Genomic DNA, 18,089 nt, shown 5'->3' on the forward strand with positions numbered 1-18,089 from the left:
TGTGAGAACAGGAACTAATCTGTTTCACACAATCATAAATGTAACTATAAATGGATAAAAAAGTATGCTGTGTCATTGTTTAATAAAAAATGTAATCATTGGTAAACTGCTGTGGTGTAAGAGGAATAAAACACTTGGGGACGTGCTGATATAGGAAAATAATCAACTTCAGGGTGGAAAGAGTAACTCCACACTACACACAGTGTTTATTACTCATTCAAAGACACAACGAGACATCTAATTAATTCACCTGTGTGAAATATTTATATGATTATCATCCCATCATGATTTTATAAATACACCGTACAATTCGTTTGGACCTAAGAGCCAAAACTCATTTTCTCAGCCTGCACTTATCATTTCTTTATGGCTGACCTTTCTGTGTAATGATAGGTCTTAGCCATGCTGTAAGACGCCCCTGAGGACACCAGAAGAATATCACAGCGGGGGGGATGGGGGCAGGAGACAGGAGACAGGGCTCCACGTCTGTCACCCGCTGACCTTTCTCTCTAACGCAGAGTTTAAATTGGCAGGAAGGAATCTGAACAACCATTTCATAATCCTGCACTGGAAAGTGCAATGAAATATCTCATTAGACGCTTCTACGACAGACGGGATACTCAGCCAGAGTATTTCCCGAGTGTGAGAACGGATTTCTGGATTTCCATTAATACTGCTTATAATGATGTTATATTTAGGAACGCTACATGTAAGCAATTCGACTACATGTTAAAACTGCATGGCTATAATATATTGGGTCTGGAACCAAACAAAGGTTTAAGTAACGTGTAAATGCAAATGAAGTCCACAATTCAGATCCGGAGAAGATGTGTAATGTCAGAGCTGACAGCGAGCCTTGGCCAGTTCCTCTACAGCGACATTAGAGAAGTGGAGTGTTACAGAAGCTCTGTGTGACCAGAAAACCCACAAAAGGACAAAACTCGAGAGTCTCCACTGCAGCTGGGAAGATGAACCTTGGACAATCTCCACGTTCTGCATCCTGAACAGCTGCAGGGTTTCAGAACTCCAGATTTCAACATTTCAGCCCTATACCACCATCTACACAACTGAAGGAGGTAATAGTGGGGAAATGGGACATCTCTTGAAGATTTACCATCTGTAGAAAAGCCTTAGCAATAAGAGACTCACTTTTAAAAGATCATTATTATTAACTGAAAGGACACAAGCAGCATCATTGCAGCTAGCAGTGAATCTCTGAACCTGAAAATTCGACCCAGTATTAGTGGGTTAGTTGGGGAATGTTCACTGTTTTGATTCTACACAGTGTTCATATGATCCCAAACCAAGCCTGGTGCTGAGCCACTGCCACACTGTTCAGTCAGAGCTGGATTTCTGGAAGTCACCACCCTAAACAAGCTCTGATCTCTTACCTAGCGCTGGCAGCACTCTCTCAGGTGGAAGAGAGACCACGAGCTGCTAAAGATTCCATCATCTCAGGATGTAGGGGACAGGGATAATAATGTTAAGCATCTGATAAACAGTCTCAGCTGTCTGAGAAGATCCTTATGCCACCGAAGATGTCTTTTCTATACATGCCATCTGTTGAAAACATAACAGCTGTGGAAGTCTCTCTCTCTCTCTCTCTCTCTCAGTCGAGCTACACATGCTACTCCTGAGATACCAGTGATCCTGACCCCTCCTGCTCTCCGGACCTGCCTGATCCATCCTGATGACCTACTTCTGCTTGGAGTTCTCATCAGTTGGAAATCACTTGCTCTTGCTGAGGATGACCTCCAACACAGACAGCCTGAAGATCACTGAGATTACTGAGGATGGCAGCACTTAGAAACCATAAAGATGACTTTGGACTTCAATTGCTCTGACAGCAATTCCCACAAACAGTGTCACACTCAGGTCTCCATCAGGGAACAGTTAATAACTTCAACAAAACAGACTTCTTGTGAAAACTGTAATGAATTTCCTGGTTACACAACTGCACTATTTGTCCATGTAGTACACAGTTATAGAAGGGAATGATTTATAATCACACTATCGGGTGTCACTGAGATGAGGATGGTTCCCTTTTGAGCCTGGTTCCTCTCAAGGTTTCTTCCTCATATCGTCTCAGGGAGTTTTTCCTCACCACCATCACCTCTGGCTTCTCATTAGGGATAAATTTATACAGTTATAATTTATATCCGGAATATATATATTTCTGTAAAGCTGCTTTGTGACAATGTCCATTGTTAAAAGCGCTGTACAAATAAAACTGAATAAAATTGAAGTGAATTGTATTGTTGCTGGATAAAGTTAGTGCTGCGAGCAAGGACACAGGGAACATCATTACTGCTGCAAGTCCTGCCAGGAAACCTTGACACCTAGCTCAGGGAACATGGACTGAATGCAGCATAATTAACTCGTTTTTTTGAAAAATGTTGACCTAAAGAGTGAAGCGACTAACAGTAACTAAAAGAGGTTTTATCGTGACACATGGACATAAAGCCTCTGTGCCATTAAAAACACGCTCACTATTACTACAACAGCAAGAAGGGAATGCCACAGCTGGAGAAAAGTATGGCAGAAAGGTAATCATGGGACTTTACTGTACTGTAAGGAACAATTTCTGCCACTGACTGTTACTGATTATAGCAAATGAAGCAACATGAACAAGACTTCTTCTGATGTAGGTGTAGGATTCTCTGACAGTGGGTGAGAGTAGTCAGTGATTTATTCACTCGTGAGATATTTATGTCATTTGCACACCTAAAGGAGGTGATACTGGCAATCTCTCCAAGCGTAATCACTGATCTGCTGAAGGTTTCTGTAAGGAGATGTTTATTTAACATGTAAGGAAGGAGTCTCCAGTGTCAGAGCTTTGTAACAGTCAGAGGTAAAGCTGGTTTAAGTTTTTCGACATCTTCAGGATGGAGTTTATAGCTGCTATAACATACTGTAAGTGAGAACAGGAACTAACTTGTTTAACAAACATTAACTATAAATGGAAAGAAAGTATAATGTTCTATGATTAATAATAATAATAAAGGTAAATGTTGGTGAATTGCTGTGATGTAAGAGAGATAAACCTCTTGGGCTCCTGCTGTTACAGGAAAATAATCAGTTTCAGGGTTATAACAGTGACTGTACTTCATCACACCTCCCCGTTACTCAGTATTTCACTATAACACACACACACACACACACACAGTGTTTATTACTTATATAACCAGAGTTTGCACTATTTATTTAAACAACTTCCAGCTGCTTTGTAGCGTCTTAATTTATATTATTGTTGAATATATTATTCAGTTGATGTACATGTACGTCTCCAGGTTTCAGCCACTACACCCCTGTTTATTATTCCACTTTGTTCTTTAATTCAAGCACATTGTAATCTTTTCTTTAAAAACAGGGCTGTGTTCCGGGTTTTCGAGTACTTACCTTTGAAAGGGATCATTCTGAGGGCTATAAGAACTCAAAGCGCTTTTTAAGAATGATTACATGACTCACAATGCAGGCTGCTGGATAAAGAAGTGCTACTAAAGAAAGCGGCATAATCACCAACCTGCTCATTAAACAGCTTTCAACCTCATTTCAGATTCAGGCTAAATGTATTCGTTTGTAATTAGCATCATTTTCACAAGGACCTGAGAAGTGAAAAAAAGAACTCTTGGGTTTTAGTTATTATAAACTAAGACACCAGATACCTAATGAGAACAAAAAGATCAGATAAGAGCTAAAGACAGACCTCATTTTAAAGAAAGTGTTCATGAGAGAAATGAGTAAAATGGAGAAATAAATATACAGCGTTTCCCAAAACTCGCCACATCGGTTGTGTCTTCTTGGTGCTGTGTCTTTTGGTTTTGTTAATAAGTTTGGTGACGGTGTGTGTGTGATGTGTGTGTGATGTTCTCGCCATGTTTCCTGTTAAAGTCCATCGCAACCTTCCTGATCCAGCCATGAGAATGATTTCAACACCTTCGTCTTTTCTCAAAGGCGTCCTTAAATCCTATTTGAAAAAGTATGAAGTCTGAAAACTTTTGTAAGACATTTTGCTTAAAAGTGTTAATTTCTCCTGTGTATGGAGACTTTTGAGACACGCCGTAAATCTAGATTTGTATTTCTGCAAAGTTGCTTTGTGATTGATAAAATACAAATAAAATAATAATAAAAAAAAAAATTTGGTCACAGTGGAGCTTCCAAAAGTTTTCATCTTTTCAGAAAAGTGCAGTGACGATCTTTTCTATCGTCTCCGGCTGAAACCAAGTTTACAACGTAGAGCAATAATATATATATATATATACACAGTTCTGAGAAAAAGTCTTAGGCACATGCAAAGAAATGCTGTAGAGTAAAGACGCCTTCAAAAATAATGAAATTAAATGTTTCTACATTAAAAAAATCCTACAAAGAGCAGTAAACAGTAATAAATGACACAAAGTCAGTATTTAATGTGACGATCCTTCACTTTAAATAAATAAAGCAGTATCTGAGGTGCAGTGTGTGCAGTTTTATAAGGAAATGAGCTGGAAGTGTTACTGAGCATCTTGCAGAAGCAGCCACAGTTCTTCTGGAGACTTTGACTGTCGACTCGCTTCTTATTTCTGCAGCGAAACCCAGCAGCCTTCATTATGTTTTTATCTGAAAAGTGTCTCTTATGGAATCTGCTGCTTTCTTTACTGACATACAAACATTTTTCTGTAACATTTCATTTTGTGCTGGAAAACTAATGTTTGGAATCTAAAATGATTTTGTACTGAATCAATAATGTAGAAGCCAGAAAATAAACATCTATAACAAAGATTGTACTAAAAATAAAATAGGGTGTCAAGACTTTTGCACTAGCATCTAGTACAGACTACAGGCCTGTTATGGTCATGAGACCTAATAAAGCTCAAGGGTGACCACGCCCCCTGGTGCTTATAATAAAGATAGACAACCAGCGTGTATTAAACGTGGAGTTTCTAGTGAGATGCGAGTGTGTACACGGTGAAGCCACGCCCATCTGTCATTTATAGAGAGATCGCTTTTCCCATGTGAATCGATCAGATGACGATTACTACACACATCCTCCGATAACACACACGTCTGGAAAAACTAATCCTGTCAGAATAAAACCCTACTGTGTATAAATAAGATCATGTTCCTGTCAGTCTGTAACCATGTTTCAGAATCACCCACGTGCTGATCACCGAGTGTTCCTCAGAAACGCATCCAGAAGAGCACAAGAGCACAAGAAGGTCTTCAGATTTAAAGAGAAAACTGCGTTCTCTGTGAGGTCAACGCAAATCTTTGTGAAATCTCAATCGTCATCACAGGCACAATGGCTTTAAAAGAAAAATACACCATTCTGTGTTTGGCTGAAAGGTCTGTCTTGATGAAATGAGCAGCGAGCACAAAGGAGTGAAATCATCAAAAACCGTCCCGTCTGTCACTGTGAGTCCAACTGTGAGCATCACTTCCACAGAAAGATAAACATAAATGACGTACGACTACTTCTCTTTTCCTAACATGTATATTTACATGTATTTCATCTTCCTACATTTTTTTAAAACATAATAAATATTAACATTTAAAGCTCTCATTCATGTATATACAAGAACTATACAATGAACAATGAACAATGAAGGTTAAACTGTAACACAGCCGCCATGTTCTTCTAGTTATTCCAGGATCGCTTCCTTATGCTAATCGCTCGCTACATGCTTTCCTAATGCTGACATTTACACTATATACAATATTACTTTTAAAAAATCTGAATCTTTTAAAGAATATTTGAGTTCCAGAAAAAAAATAAAATAAAATCATGCATTGAAATTAATTTCACAGGCAAAATGGAAACTCTGAACCCCAGTCCTCAGAGGATCGGCTGAGATTTAGGAAAGAAAATGAACAATAAGAGCATCAAGTCGTGCTTCAACTGCAGCATCAACTCGCGTTACACGTAGCTGTGTGAGTACTGAATATGTGCTAAACACGTGTGACGTGTGAACAGTCAGGTCCAAAAGTCTGAGTCTGGTCCCGAGATTCTATCAGTTTCAATCCAAATGAACACTTCTTATTTTTATTCCATCATTTACAAGCTGCTCATTCAATAAAACGGTATTAATAAAATAAATCTTTCTTCAGTCTGACGAGCAGCAGCCCCACTTCTGAGCGCTCACGTACAGCAGGGGTTAAACGTGTTACTCACGTCCCTGGGCTCCAGCTCCGTTCCCGTCTAGACTTTTCGACCTGACTGTAGGAGCATGTGTTAATCATCCTGGATTAATCAAGTAGTTCTGAAGCACTCAGAAAAAAAACAAACCACAGTCGAGCAATACAGTCGCTGAACTTCACCACGTTATTCATAGTAGTTAAAAAATTACAGCACCTTTTAATGTGGTAGAGGATTATGGGAAATGTGGTTTTACACGTGTAGTTTTACCCTGCAGGTTATGTGGTTAGAGATCTGAGGTAACCCATAACTGGCACGGAGTGTGTACATACAAACAAAAACAAACAGTCTAAGAGGTTGTTTCATCGCCGCCATGCAGTCAGCACCATTACTCAACAGCACTGTGTCACTTCCTGATCATGTGACCACTGTTAAGTTCCTGTTGGGGGAGTCTATCGCTCTGTCCGTTCCTGCTGGGACTAAAGTCGGAGAGGATAAAGTGCTGGTGTGAGGTTCTGCTTTCTCCGTCTTCCGGTCCAAGTCCTGAGAAGGCTGACGGGTGGCATTGATGCTAATGCTAGTGCTAGTGCTAGTGCTAGGGCTAACACTAGCGCTCGGTTCTGGAGGTAGAGGTGAACCAGAAAGTGGAGAAGTCTGGGAAGAAACGTCATCAGGGTTAGGGCTTGGAGTAGCTGGAAGCAGACTTGGCGCAGTGGAGTTTGGTTTGTTATCTTTAGCATTAGCTTTAACAGTTAGCGGAGATGGTGTAGTCGGCAGGATGGAAGGATTAGCGCTGGAGGGACGGGGATTAGAGGAATTGTGCTCCACTGAGGAAGAAGTGTAGAAACGAGGTCCTGCTGTGGGATTTCCCATTTTCTTATTACAGGACTCGCAGCACAGCTTATTATACCCGGGAATAGAACAGTACCGAGCCGAGACCTCCATCTGACAGAATATTGACTTATCATGAAGACAAGGTTCATCTGAAAATGAGAGAGAGAGAGAGAGAGAGAGAGAGAGAGAGAGAGGACTTGTTAGCATGTAAAGTTTATTATATAATCACATGTGACTCTTTATATCACAGTTCTGTTGAATTCTGGATTCTGATTGGTTTGAATGTGTTGATTAATTTTCTATAATGGCTGCAAATAGTGCAGCTGCAAATCACAGGTTTAGGTTCACGGCCTATAGTTCCTGAAGTGTAAGCTCCTGAGATTTAAGTTCTTTTTTAAGTTTTAAGGCTATTGTCCCTGAGGTTTACACTTCTTGACTATAGTTCCTAAGGTTAAAGTTTCTAGACTATACTTTCTGGGGCTTAAGTTCCTGGACTATAGTTCCTGAGATTTAAGGTCCTGAGCTATAGTTCCTGGACTACAGTTCCTGAGATTTAAGTTCCTGGTCTACTCTCAGTAATATAATGATGTGTTTTTAGTGCTGTCACTACAACTGCTGATGAAAAATAAATGAATAAAAGCCCAGGTTCTGTGAGTTCCTGTTCTTTACTGTTGAGTGTGTATTGGAAAACCAGCCTTTGAAACGAAATAAACAGAGTATAAAATTAAAGATCTGTTTTGCCAGTTATTGACTTTAATCCCTAAAAGCTGTCACTGATTCTCATGATAGTGTCTTTTAACTCTCGTCTCCGAGGCCTGGAGTTAGCGATAGGATTTTCTCGTCTGCGACTGTATTGATGCAAGTCACTCACTTGAGATCTTATTGACTTCTCCGTCAGTAGTGTAGTTATCCGCTGAGTCCGCAGTAGGGCTGGAGAGTGACGGCTCTCCTGGAAAACAAGTCAACTGGGTTTTCATCGTCATTCCTCAATATAGCTTGTATACATTGGAACAAAATGGTGTTTCTCCAGGACCAGGATGCAACACTTAGCTACAGCACAGTGCAACGACTATATACAGTGCAGACTCATGACCATGTGAGAGATGAGTGCAAAAAACTAAAAAATCAATAAATACACAGAACAATAAATAAACAGGACAGGGAAACTACAAAGTTACTACAGAAACTACAGTTACTACTACTACATCCGGAATATAAGATAAAATAAAACTCATTTTAATATGTTTTAATAAGTTATCGTCTCCAGTGTCAGTACTTTATAACAATCAGAAGTAAAGCTGTAACGTTAAGATTTCCGACATCTTAAGGAGTCTTAATAACTTCAAGAGAGAGAGAAAAAAGAGAGGTTGGTGAGTGAATGAATGTTGATAGCTGCTATAACCTAACACAGAACAGGAACTAATGTGTTTCACTGACGTTCCACAACATTAAATATAAAAATAAATGGATAGCTTTTACTTGCCCAGTGGGCTCGATAAATTTATCATTTGTCCACCTCTCAGTCAGACCAGATGCTGGTTTCTCCATCCAAACCAACCCCACATCATCTGCCCATATAAACAAACACAACAGCTTGTCGTTCTCGTGATAAGAGACTTGTGGGTTCTATCACTCAGACTGATGCTACAGAGCAGACGATGGGGAATCAGTTCCTCTTCCTGAGAAATCAGTTATTTTTTCACACTAACATGTAACTTGTGAGATAAAACAATTCCAACAGGGATTTATGTGTGTTTGAAACAGTGGTCTGAATTCTACCACTTCCACAGCTGAGGTTCGTTTCTATAGTAACAGCTCGTTCACAGCGACTTACGGCAGACAAATAACATAAACAAATTAAAAAATGTCTGTAATCGTTGATATTGTGAAATTTTCTGTAAGAAAAAATTTATGGAAGGAGTCTCCAGTATCAGAGCTAAAGCTGTAACTTTAAGTTTCCCGACATCTTCAGGACAGAGGAGAAGTCCTTTCTTAATTTACCATGTGCTTTTCTTTTCCAGAACGTTTGTACTGACTATAACAAAATACGTCAGCACGACCTAAAGATGTAGTCTAGTTTAGTGTTTGTCCTGTTAGTGTTGCTGCAGATTAGCACTGTAATGTTTGCTTATATTTTTATTAAGTAGAACTGTGGCATAATTATGCCTGAAACCAGGAACAGCTTAACACCTTAACAGCTTAAACATTAATATGCTTTTATAGTCTCTCTCTCTCTCTCTCTCACACACACACACACACACACACACACACACACACACACACACACACACACACACACACACACACCTGGACATGGTGAGAGTTTGCAGATGGACACACTCTCAGGTTTTTCTCCTTCGCACTGAGCCGAGGTGTTTTCTGAAGATCTGCACACGACCTGCCGCTGCTTGATTCCCTCACCACACGTCACGGAACACTGCAGAATAAAACACACACATTAACACACACATTTCTATTGTTGTGAGGTATTTCAACACACTTGTGTTGTGCCACAAAGTTCACACAAGCCTGCCCTCTATCCTATAGTCCATCCCCCTTACTCTAATCATCCCCCACCCCTTAACCTAGTCCATCTCATATCTCCTTAGTCTAGTCTTTCCCCTAGCACATCTGTTTATTTCTGTCTCTCTCTCTCACACACACACACACACCTGTGACCAGGCTCCGGTCCTCCACTGGGCAGGGCAGGGTGTGGTGGTGTTACACACTCGGTGTGTGGGGGGTTTGTCTGAGCTGCAGTATTTGGTGTGTAGGACTCTGTGTGTGCCGTTGTGTTGTGGCTGAACACACTGAACCACACGTGACTGAACACCCAGCTGACCACATGACTTACTGCATGCACCCCAGTCCTCTGTTATCCACCTACACACACACACACACACACACACACACACACACACACATGCACATTCATAAGGTAATCTGAATAAGCTGACAGATAGATAGAGAGATAGACAAAGAAGGAGAGAGAGAGAGTGAGACAGAGACAGGCAGACACACTAACAGAGAGACAGACAAACAGCCAGAAAATAGAGTGACACACAGACAGACAGAGAGACAGAGAGACAGAGAAAGAAAGACAGAGCGACAGACAGACAGACAGACAGACAGAGAGACAGACAGACAGACAGAGAGACAGACAAACAGACAGAGAGAGAGAGAGAGACAGACAGAGAGACAGACAGACAGAGAGACGTACGTGGGAGGGCTGCAGTCGTTGACATTGCAGCGCTTGCGGATTGGTTTGGGTCTCTTGCCGACGTCACACAGAGTTCTCTGTACCAAATGCCCATCACTCTTCCTCCTACAGCCGTACTTAGTGTACTGCACACCTACACACACACACACACACACACACACACACACACCATACACCATACACACACACCATACACACACACCATACACCATACACACACACCATACACACACACCATACACACACACACACATTAATTACATTCCATACAGGACCAGCTGCAGCAGTAACCAAATCCTGTAATCCTGTAAGTCACAGTGTTTATCTGCACGTGACGTTTGTTCATTCACACGCTATTTTATCGCTTTACCTCAGACTGAATCCTCGACTAGTGCAGCTATGAACACAGCTAAGCTGCTGCTCACTCAGTAACATAAGCTTTACAGGCTGTGATGTGGCGTCACACACTTCAACTTCAACCACAGAACACTTACTCCTAACTTCACGTATGATTGTAAACAACTCTGTGGTCAGAGTGACGGCTTCGTTCACCAACGTTTCGGGAACTCCTGAGGAACTAGCATGAAGAAGAGCTGCACGTTTCTCAGACGAGTTTCAGGTCATGTTTCCACTGTACTGCAGGAACCGCGAAATAAGTGCTGATCTCTACTGACTGTACATTATCTGACAAATATGAAGCTATCATGAAACTGTAGCTTAAACCTACACACACACACACACACACACACACACACACACACCTCCTCCGCAGGGCTTGGTGCACTGTGTCCAGCTCTTCAGTGCCCAATCATAACTGTCAAGCTCAGATAAAAGCACGTTGTTGTTGGTGATGATGGGAACCAGATCCTCATGGATGATGTATTTATAACTCAAACTGATCTTCCTGTCTTCTTCTTTAGGAACCACCTACACAGAGTACACACACACACACACACACACACACAGAGTTACACATATGTCTATGTGCACCATGAGCTGAATGAGCTTCAGCCTCTGACCCCTCAATGGCAAAAAAAATATATATTCATTTTAAAATCAGTCTTCAAAGACTCAATCATCTGCCTGAGGATCTACTGCTGCAGTGATGAAGGTGAAAGAGGATAAAAATGGAGACAATCTTGTACAAGATGAAATGACAGTCATACACTAGCTTTATCTCCCACTGAGACCTCCTCAGTCAGTGTGTCTTCAGAAATGAATAATTAAGTCGTATATAACTGGCAGGACATCATCACATTTATGAGGAAGAGAGACGTTTTTACCCAGCATTCTCCACGGCAGAACAAAGCTGCACATTAGCATGCAACTACTTTTATTTATTTTATATATTTTTCAGGAATATGAAACAGTTCTTAGTAAAAAGCTTTCTTCAAGATACATTGCTGATTTATTTATTTTCAGGTTCCACAGCAAAAACATTATCCAATCCCGATGCTCCAATCCAGTTCAGTTCAACAGTCCAGTCAGGAATATCTGATTCTCACAGTTAGAGGCTAATCAGACTGTTCAAACATCAATCTGATCTACATTTATACATATTAATGTAGAAATAAACACACCTCCAATTCCATTTAAATACCAATTACAACCACAGCCAATCACAACTCACAGCCAATCACAACTCACAGCCAATCACAACTCACAACCAATCACAACTCACAGCCAATCACAACTCACAGCCAATCACAACCACAGCCAATCACAACTCACAGCCAATTACAACTCACAGCCAATCACAACTCACAGCCAATCACAACTCACAACCAATCACAACTCACAGCCAATCACAACTCACAGCCAATCACAACCACAGCCAATCACAACTCACAACCAATCACAACCACAGCCAATCACAACCACAGCCAATCACAACCACAGCCAATCACAACTCACAACCAATCACAACTCACAGCCAATCACAACCACAGCCAATCACAACTCACAACCAATCACAACCACAGCCAATCACAACTCACAGCCAATCACAACTCACAGCCAATCAGAACTCACAACCAATCACAACCACAGCCAATCACAACTCACAGCCAATCACAACCACAGCCAATCACAACTCACAACCAATCACAACCACAGCCAATCACAACCACAGCCAATCACAACCACAGCCAATCACAACTCACAACCAATCACAACTCACAGCCAATCACAACCACAGCCAATCACAACTCACAACCAATCACAACCACAGCCAATCACAACCACAGCCAATCACAACTCACAACCAATCACAACCACAGCCAATCACAACTCACAGCCAATCACAACCACAGCCAATTACAACTCACAACCAATCACAACTCACAGCCAATCACAACTCACAACCAATCACAACTCACAGCCAATCACAACTCACAGCCAATCACAACTCACAGCCAATCACAACTCACAGCCAATCACAACTCACAGCCAAACACAACTCACAGCCAAACACAACCACAGCCAATCACAACTCACAGCCAATCAGAACTCACAGCCAATCACAACTCACAACCAATCACAACTCACAGCCAATCACAACTCACAGCCAATCAGAACTCACAACCAATCACAACTCACAGCCAATCACAACTCACAGCCAATCACAACCACAGCCAATCACAACTCACAGCCAATCACAACTCACAGCCAATCACAACTCACAGCCAATCACAACTCACAACCAATCACAACTCACAACCAATCACAACTCACAGCCAATCACAACTCACAACCAATCACAACTCACAGCCAATCACAACTCACAGCCAATCACAACCACAGCCAATCACAACCACAGCCAATCAGAACTCACAGCCAATCACAACTCACAGCCAATCACAACCACAGCCAGGCATTTAAATAGATTTAATCCAATCACAACACTCCTACAGAACACACTGAATTTAACTGAGTATCTCTTAAAGTTTAGACTTTATTTTTCAATTATATACCATTTTAATAAAACTCCAATTTATTAAAATCTCAGATAAAATCTAATTGTGTTGTTGCACCCTGATAAAACACGACTGAAAATCTTCACAGATGTTTTATCCAATCAGAAGTACCAAAGTGAGTCAGATATTGGAACAGAACATAATCCGGATAATCAGCCTGTTTGTTATTGTTATTAATGCTTATTAATTAATAAAACTTGTTCTAATAAGCCAAAAAATATATATCTGCCAATAAATACACTTAATTAAATATATTTTACACCATCGGCACAATCTGATTGTTTAAATACCAATTAATCTACACTAATTAAAAAATAAATCACCAATTAAACACATCGAACATATTAATTAAATAAAAACGACAGACATTATGGCCAATCAGAAATCCTCAATTAAATCGATTTTATCCAATCCTGATGTTTCTATTCAAATAATTAAACCCTAACGAGCAGTTTAACTCAGTCACCCGTTTAATACCATGCCACACATTACAGCTTCTCAGGCTTCATTATTAGGAGTTGTTAATTACAGATGATTTAAATAAATAATCTTGGACATCGTAGCCAATCAGAAGTCCAAAAGTGTGTCATTAATCACATGACCGGAATAATCAGCCTGTTACTAATGAACACACGTTCACCAATCAGGATCCTCCTGTAAATCAAATTAATGTACATTAACTATAAATACACTGAGTTCAGAACATCAGGCTGTTTAAACACCTAATCTACACTATTACTCAAATCAATAACCAATTAATAACACATCCTCCATTTTTGAAATATTTGATATAATATGAGAAGAAACAGAAAATGGATAGACTGTTGGACTGGGTTGTTGGTGTGAACAGGATGTGATGTAACAGCAGGTGGTGTGTGAGATTAAGATGCGAGTGTTATTGTGTGTGTTTTTATCTGAAGTGTAGAAATTGGGAGGTTTGGAGGTTTAACACAGTGACACTCTCTCTATCTGTGTCATTAATATAATCTAATTCATCTAAACACACACACACACATCTGCACTACTGTCAGAGCTGCAGTTATAGAACATTAATCACCACCTTCTGACCAATCAGCACGCTGTAACAGGAACGAACTCGCTTTGCAGATGTTCTACTGCATTAAATGCAACTAAAAATGGATAAAAATAAAGGTATGATGTTCTTTACTACATATAAAGATGTAAAAGTGCTGTGGTATAAGAGGAGTGAAACACTTGGGGATGTGCTGTTACAGGAAACTAATCAACTCCAGGGTGTTAGCGCTAACTCCACGTTACACACCTGTCCTCCTCGCTGATTATTTTACTGTAACAGCATCCACGTGTCCTCACGTGTTTATTCCTCTTCCACCTCAGCGCTGGTATGTGTCCTGACCTTATCAACTCTTAGAATAAAGGTCACTCTTATTTTACTGTAACAGCAACACACACACACACACACACACACATTGTGGTTTATTATGGAAGTTTTTCCTTGGTAATTGTGTTGTTGTTGTTGTGTATTCCTGTCTGAAGGCCTCCCTGCATATAATATGAGAAGAAACAGGAAATGGATAGACTGAGACAAGAAATTGCTTAGAATTACCCAAATTAGCCCACATATTAAACCCATATTAAACCACATATTAAACCCATATTAAACCCATATTAAACCCATATTAGGTCACATATTAAACCCATATTAGCCCACATATTAAACCCATATTAAACCACATATTAAACCCATATTAAACCCATATTAGGTCACATATTAAACCCATATTAAACCACATATTAAACCCATATTAAACTCATATTAAACCACATATTAAACCCATATTAGCCCACATATTAAACCACATATTAAACCCATATTAAACCACATATTAAACCACATATTAAACCCATATTAAACCACATATTAAACCCATATTAAACCACATATTAAACCACATATTAGCCCACATATTAAACCACATATTAAACTCATATTAAACCACATATTAAACCCATATTAAACCACATATTAAACCCATATTAAACCCATATTAAACCCATATTAGGTCACATATTAAACCCATATTAAACCACATATTAAACCCATATTAAACTCATATTAAACCACATATTAAACCCATATTAGCCCACATATTAAACCACATATTAAACCCATATTAAACCACATATTAAACCACATATTAAACCCATATTAAACCACATATTAAACCCATATTAAACCACATATTAAACCACATATTAGCCCACATATTAAACCACATATTAAACCCATATTAAACCCATATTAGGCCACATATTAAACCCATATTAAACCCATATTAAACCCATATTAAACCACATATTAAACCACATATTAAACCACATATTAAACCACATATTAAACCCATATTAAACCCATATTAGCCCACATATTAAACCACATATTAAACCCATATTAAACCCATATTAAACCACATATTAAACCACATATTAAACCCATATTAAACCACATATTAAACCCATATTAAACCACATATTAAACCCATATTAGCCCACATATTAAACCACATATTAAACCCATATTAAACCCATATTAGGCCACATATTAAACCCATATTAAACCCATATTAAACCACATATTAAACCACATATTAAACCACATATTAAACCACATATTAAACCCATATTAGGCCACATATTAAACCCATATTAGCCCACATATTAAACCACATATTAAACCCATATTAAACCCATATTAGGCCACATATTAAACCCATATTAAACCCATATTAAACCCATATTAAACCACATATTAAACCCATATTAAACCACATATTAAACCACATATTAAACCCATATTAGGCCACATATTAAACCCATATTAAACCACATATTAAACCCATATTAAACCACATATTAAACCCATATTAGGCCACATATTAAACCCATATTAAACCCATATTAAACCCATATTAGGCCACATATTAAACCCATATTAAACCCATATTAAACCCATATTAGGCCACATATTAAACCCATATTAGGCCACATATTAAACCCATATTAAACCACATATTAAACCCATATTAAACCACATATTAAACCCATATTAGGCCACATATTAAACCCATATTAGGCCACATATTAAACCCATATTAAACCCATATTAAACCCATATTAGGCCACATATTAAACCCATATTAAACCACATATTAAACCCATATTAAACCCATATTAGGCCACATATTAAACCCATATTAAACCACATATTAAACCCATATTGTAACGCCTTGTCCGAGGCGGGTTGTGTAGGAAACATCAGCAGAGATTAAAGCAGATAAATCCGAAACGGCAGGCAAAAACACAATCAGGAAGTGAGAGCAAAAGTCCGAAAAAAACAGGAAGTCAGTCAGCGAGAAAATATAATCCAAAATCGCAAGGCAAAGGCAAAAATCAGAAAAACAAACCAGGGTCATACACATGAAGAAAACCGTAAACAGTGCAAAAGAAAACGCTCAGTAATGTCCCGAAAACAATACTTCGCGTCCTCATGTGGTGAACGCGCTGCTTAAATGTCCCTGAAAACCCCGGAAGTGTTTCTCAAGGGTGGAGTCAAAACTCAGGTGAGGGCTCCCTCTGGCGGGCAGGTGCCGGTGGTGACGTTACACATATTAAACCCATATTAGCCCTCATATTAAACCCATATTAAACCCATATTAGCCCACATATTAAACCACATATTAAACCCATATTAAACCCATATTAAACCCATATTAAACCCATATTAGCCCACATATTAAACCACATATTAAACCCATATTAGCCCTCATATTAAACCCATATTAAACCCATATTAGCCCACATATTAAACCACATATTAAACCCATATTAAACCACATATTAAACCACATATTAAACCCATATTAGCCCTCATATTAAACCCATATTAAACCCATATTAGCCCACATATTAAACCACATATTAAACCCATATTAGCCCTCATATTAAACCCATATTAAACCCATATTAGCCCACATATTAAACCACATATTAAACCCATATTAAACCACATATTAAACCACATATTAAACCCATATTAGCCCTCATATTAAACCCATATTAAACCCATATTAGCCCACATATTAAACCACATATTAAACCCATATTAAACCACATATTAGCCCTCATATTAAACCCATATTAAACCCATATTAGCCCACATATTAAACCCATATTAAACCCATATTAGCCCACATATTAAACCACATATTAAACCCATATTAAACCACATATTAAACCCATATTAAACCCATATTAGCCCACATATTAAACCCATATTAAACCCATATTAGCCCACATATTAAACCCATATTAGCCCACATATTAAACCCATATTAAACCCATACTAAACCCATATTAGCCCACATATTAAACCACATACTAAACCCATATTAGCCCACATATTAAACCACATATTAAACCCATATTAGCCCTCATATTAAACCCATATTAAACCCATATTAGGCCACATATTAAACCCATATTAAACCCATATTAAACCCATATTAAACCCATATTAAACCCATATTAGCCCACATATTAAACCACATACTAAACCCATATTAGCCCACATATTAAACCACATATTAAACCCATATTAGCCCTCATATTAAACCCATATTAAACCCATATTAGCCCACATATTAAACCACATATTAAACCCATATTAAACCCATATTAAACCACATATTAAACCCATATTAAACCCATATTAAACCACATATTAAACCCATATTAAACCCATATTAAACCCATATTAAACCACATATTAAACCCATATTAAACCCATATTAAACCCATATTAAACCACATATTAAAGCCATATTAAACCCATATTAAACCACATATTAAACCCATATTAAACCCATATTAAACAGTGTTCATTAAATATGATATCGAGGTTTTAAGT

The 18,089-nt window shown here is 38.8% G+C and overlaps 1 protein-coding gene across 2 annotated transcripts in view; it reads right to left on the reverse strand.

The window, feature by feature from the left end:
- Positions 1-5,717: 5,717 nt before the first annotated feature.
- Positions 5,718-18,089, reverse strand: part of LOC113524863 (A disintegrin and metalloproteinase with thrombospondin motifs 14) — a 57,208-nt gene continuing 44,836 nt past the window's right edge. For both annotated transcript variants that reach the window (XM_034309405.2, XM_034309404.2), the window contains exons 17-22: positions 10,931-11,096; positions 10,170-10,302; positions 9,622-9,832; positions 9,257-9,386; positions 7,821-7,898; positions 5,718-7,098 (exon numbers count right to left, since the gene is read on the reverse strand). In XM_034309405.2, the coding sequence (XP_034165296.2) occupies positions 6,533-7,098; positions 7,821-7,898; positions 9,257-9,386; positions 9,622-9,832; positions 10,170-10,302; positions 10,931-11,096 (1,284 nt within the window). In that variant the 3' untranslated portion in view covers positions 5,718-6,532. The remainder of the gene's footprint in view (positions 7,099-7,820; positions 7,899-9,256; positions 9,387-9,621; positions 9,833-10,169; positions 10,303-10,930; positions 11,097-18,089) is intronic.

This window comes from Pangasianodon hypophthalmus, chromosome 12, assembly GCF_027358585.1.
Source record: "Pangasianodon hypophthalmus isolate fPanHyp1 chromosome 12, fPanHyp1.pri, whole genome shotgun sequence".
Classification (NCBI taxonomy): domain Eukaryota; kingdom Metazoa; phylum Chordata; class Actinopteri; order Siluriformes; family Pangasiidae; genus Pangasianodon; species Pangasianodon hypophthalmus.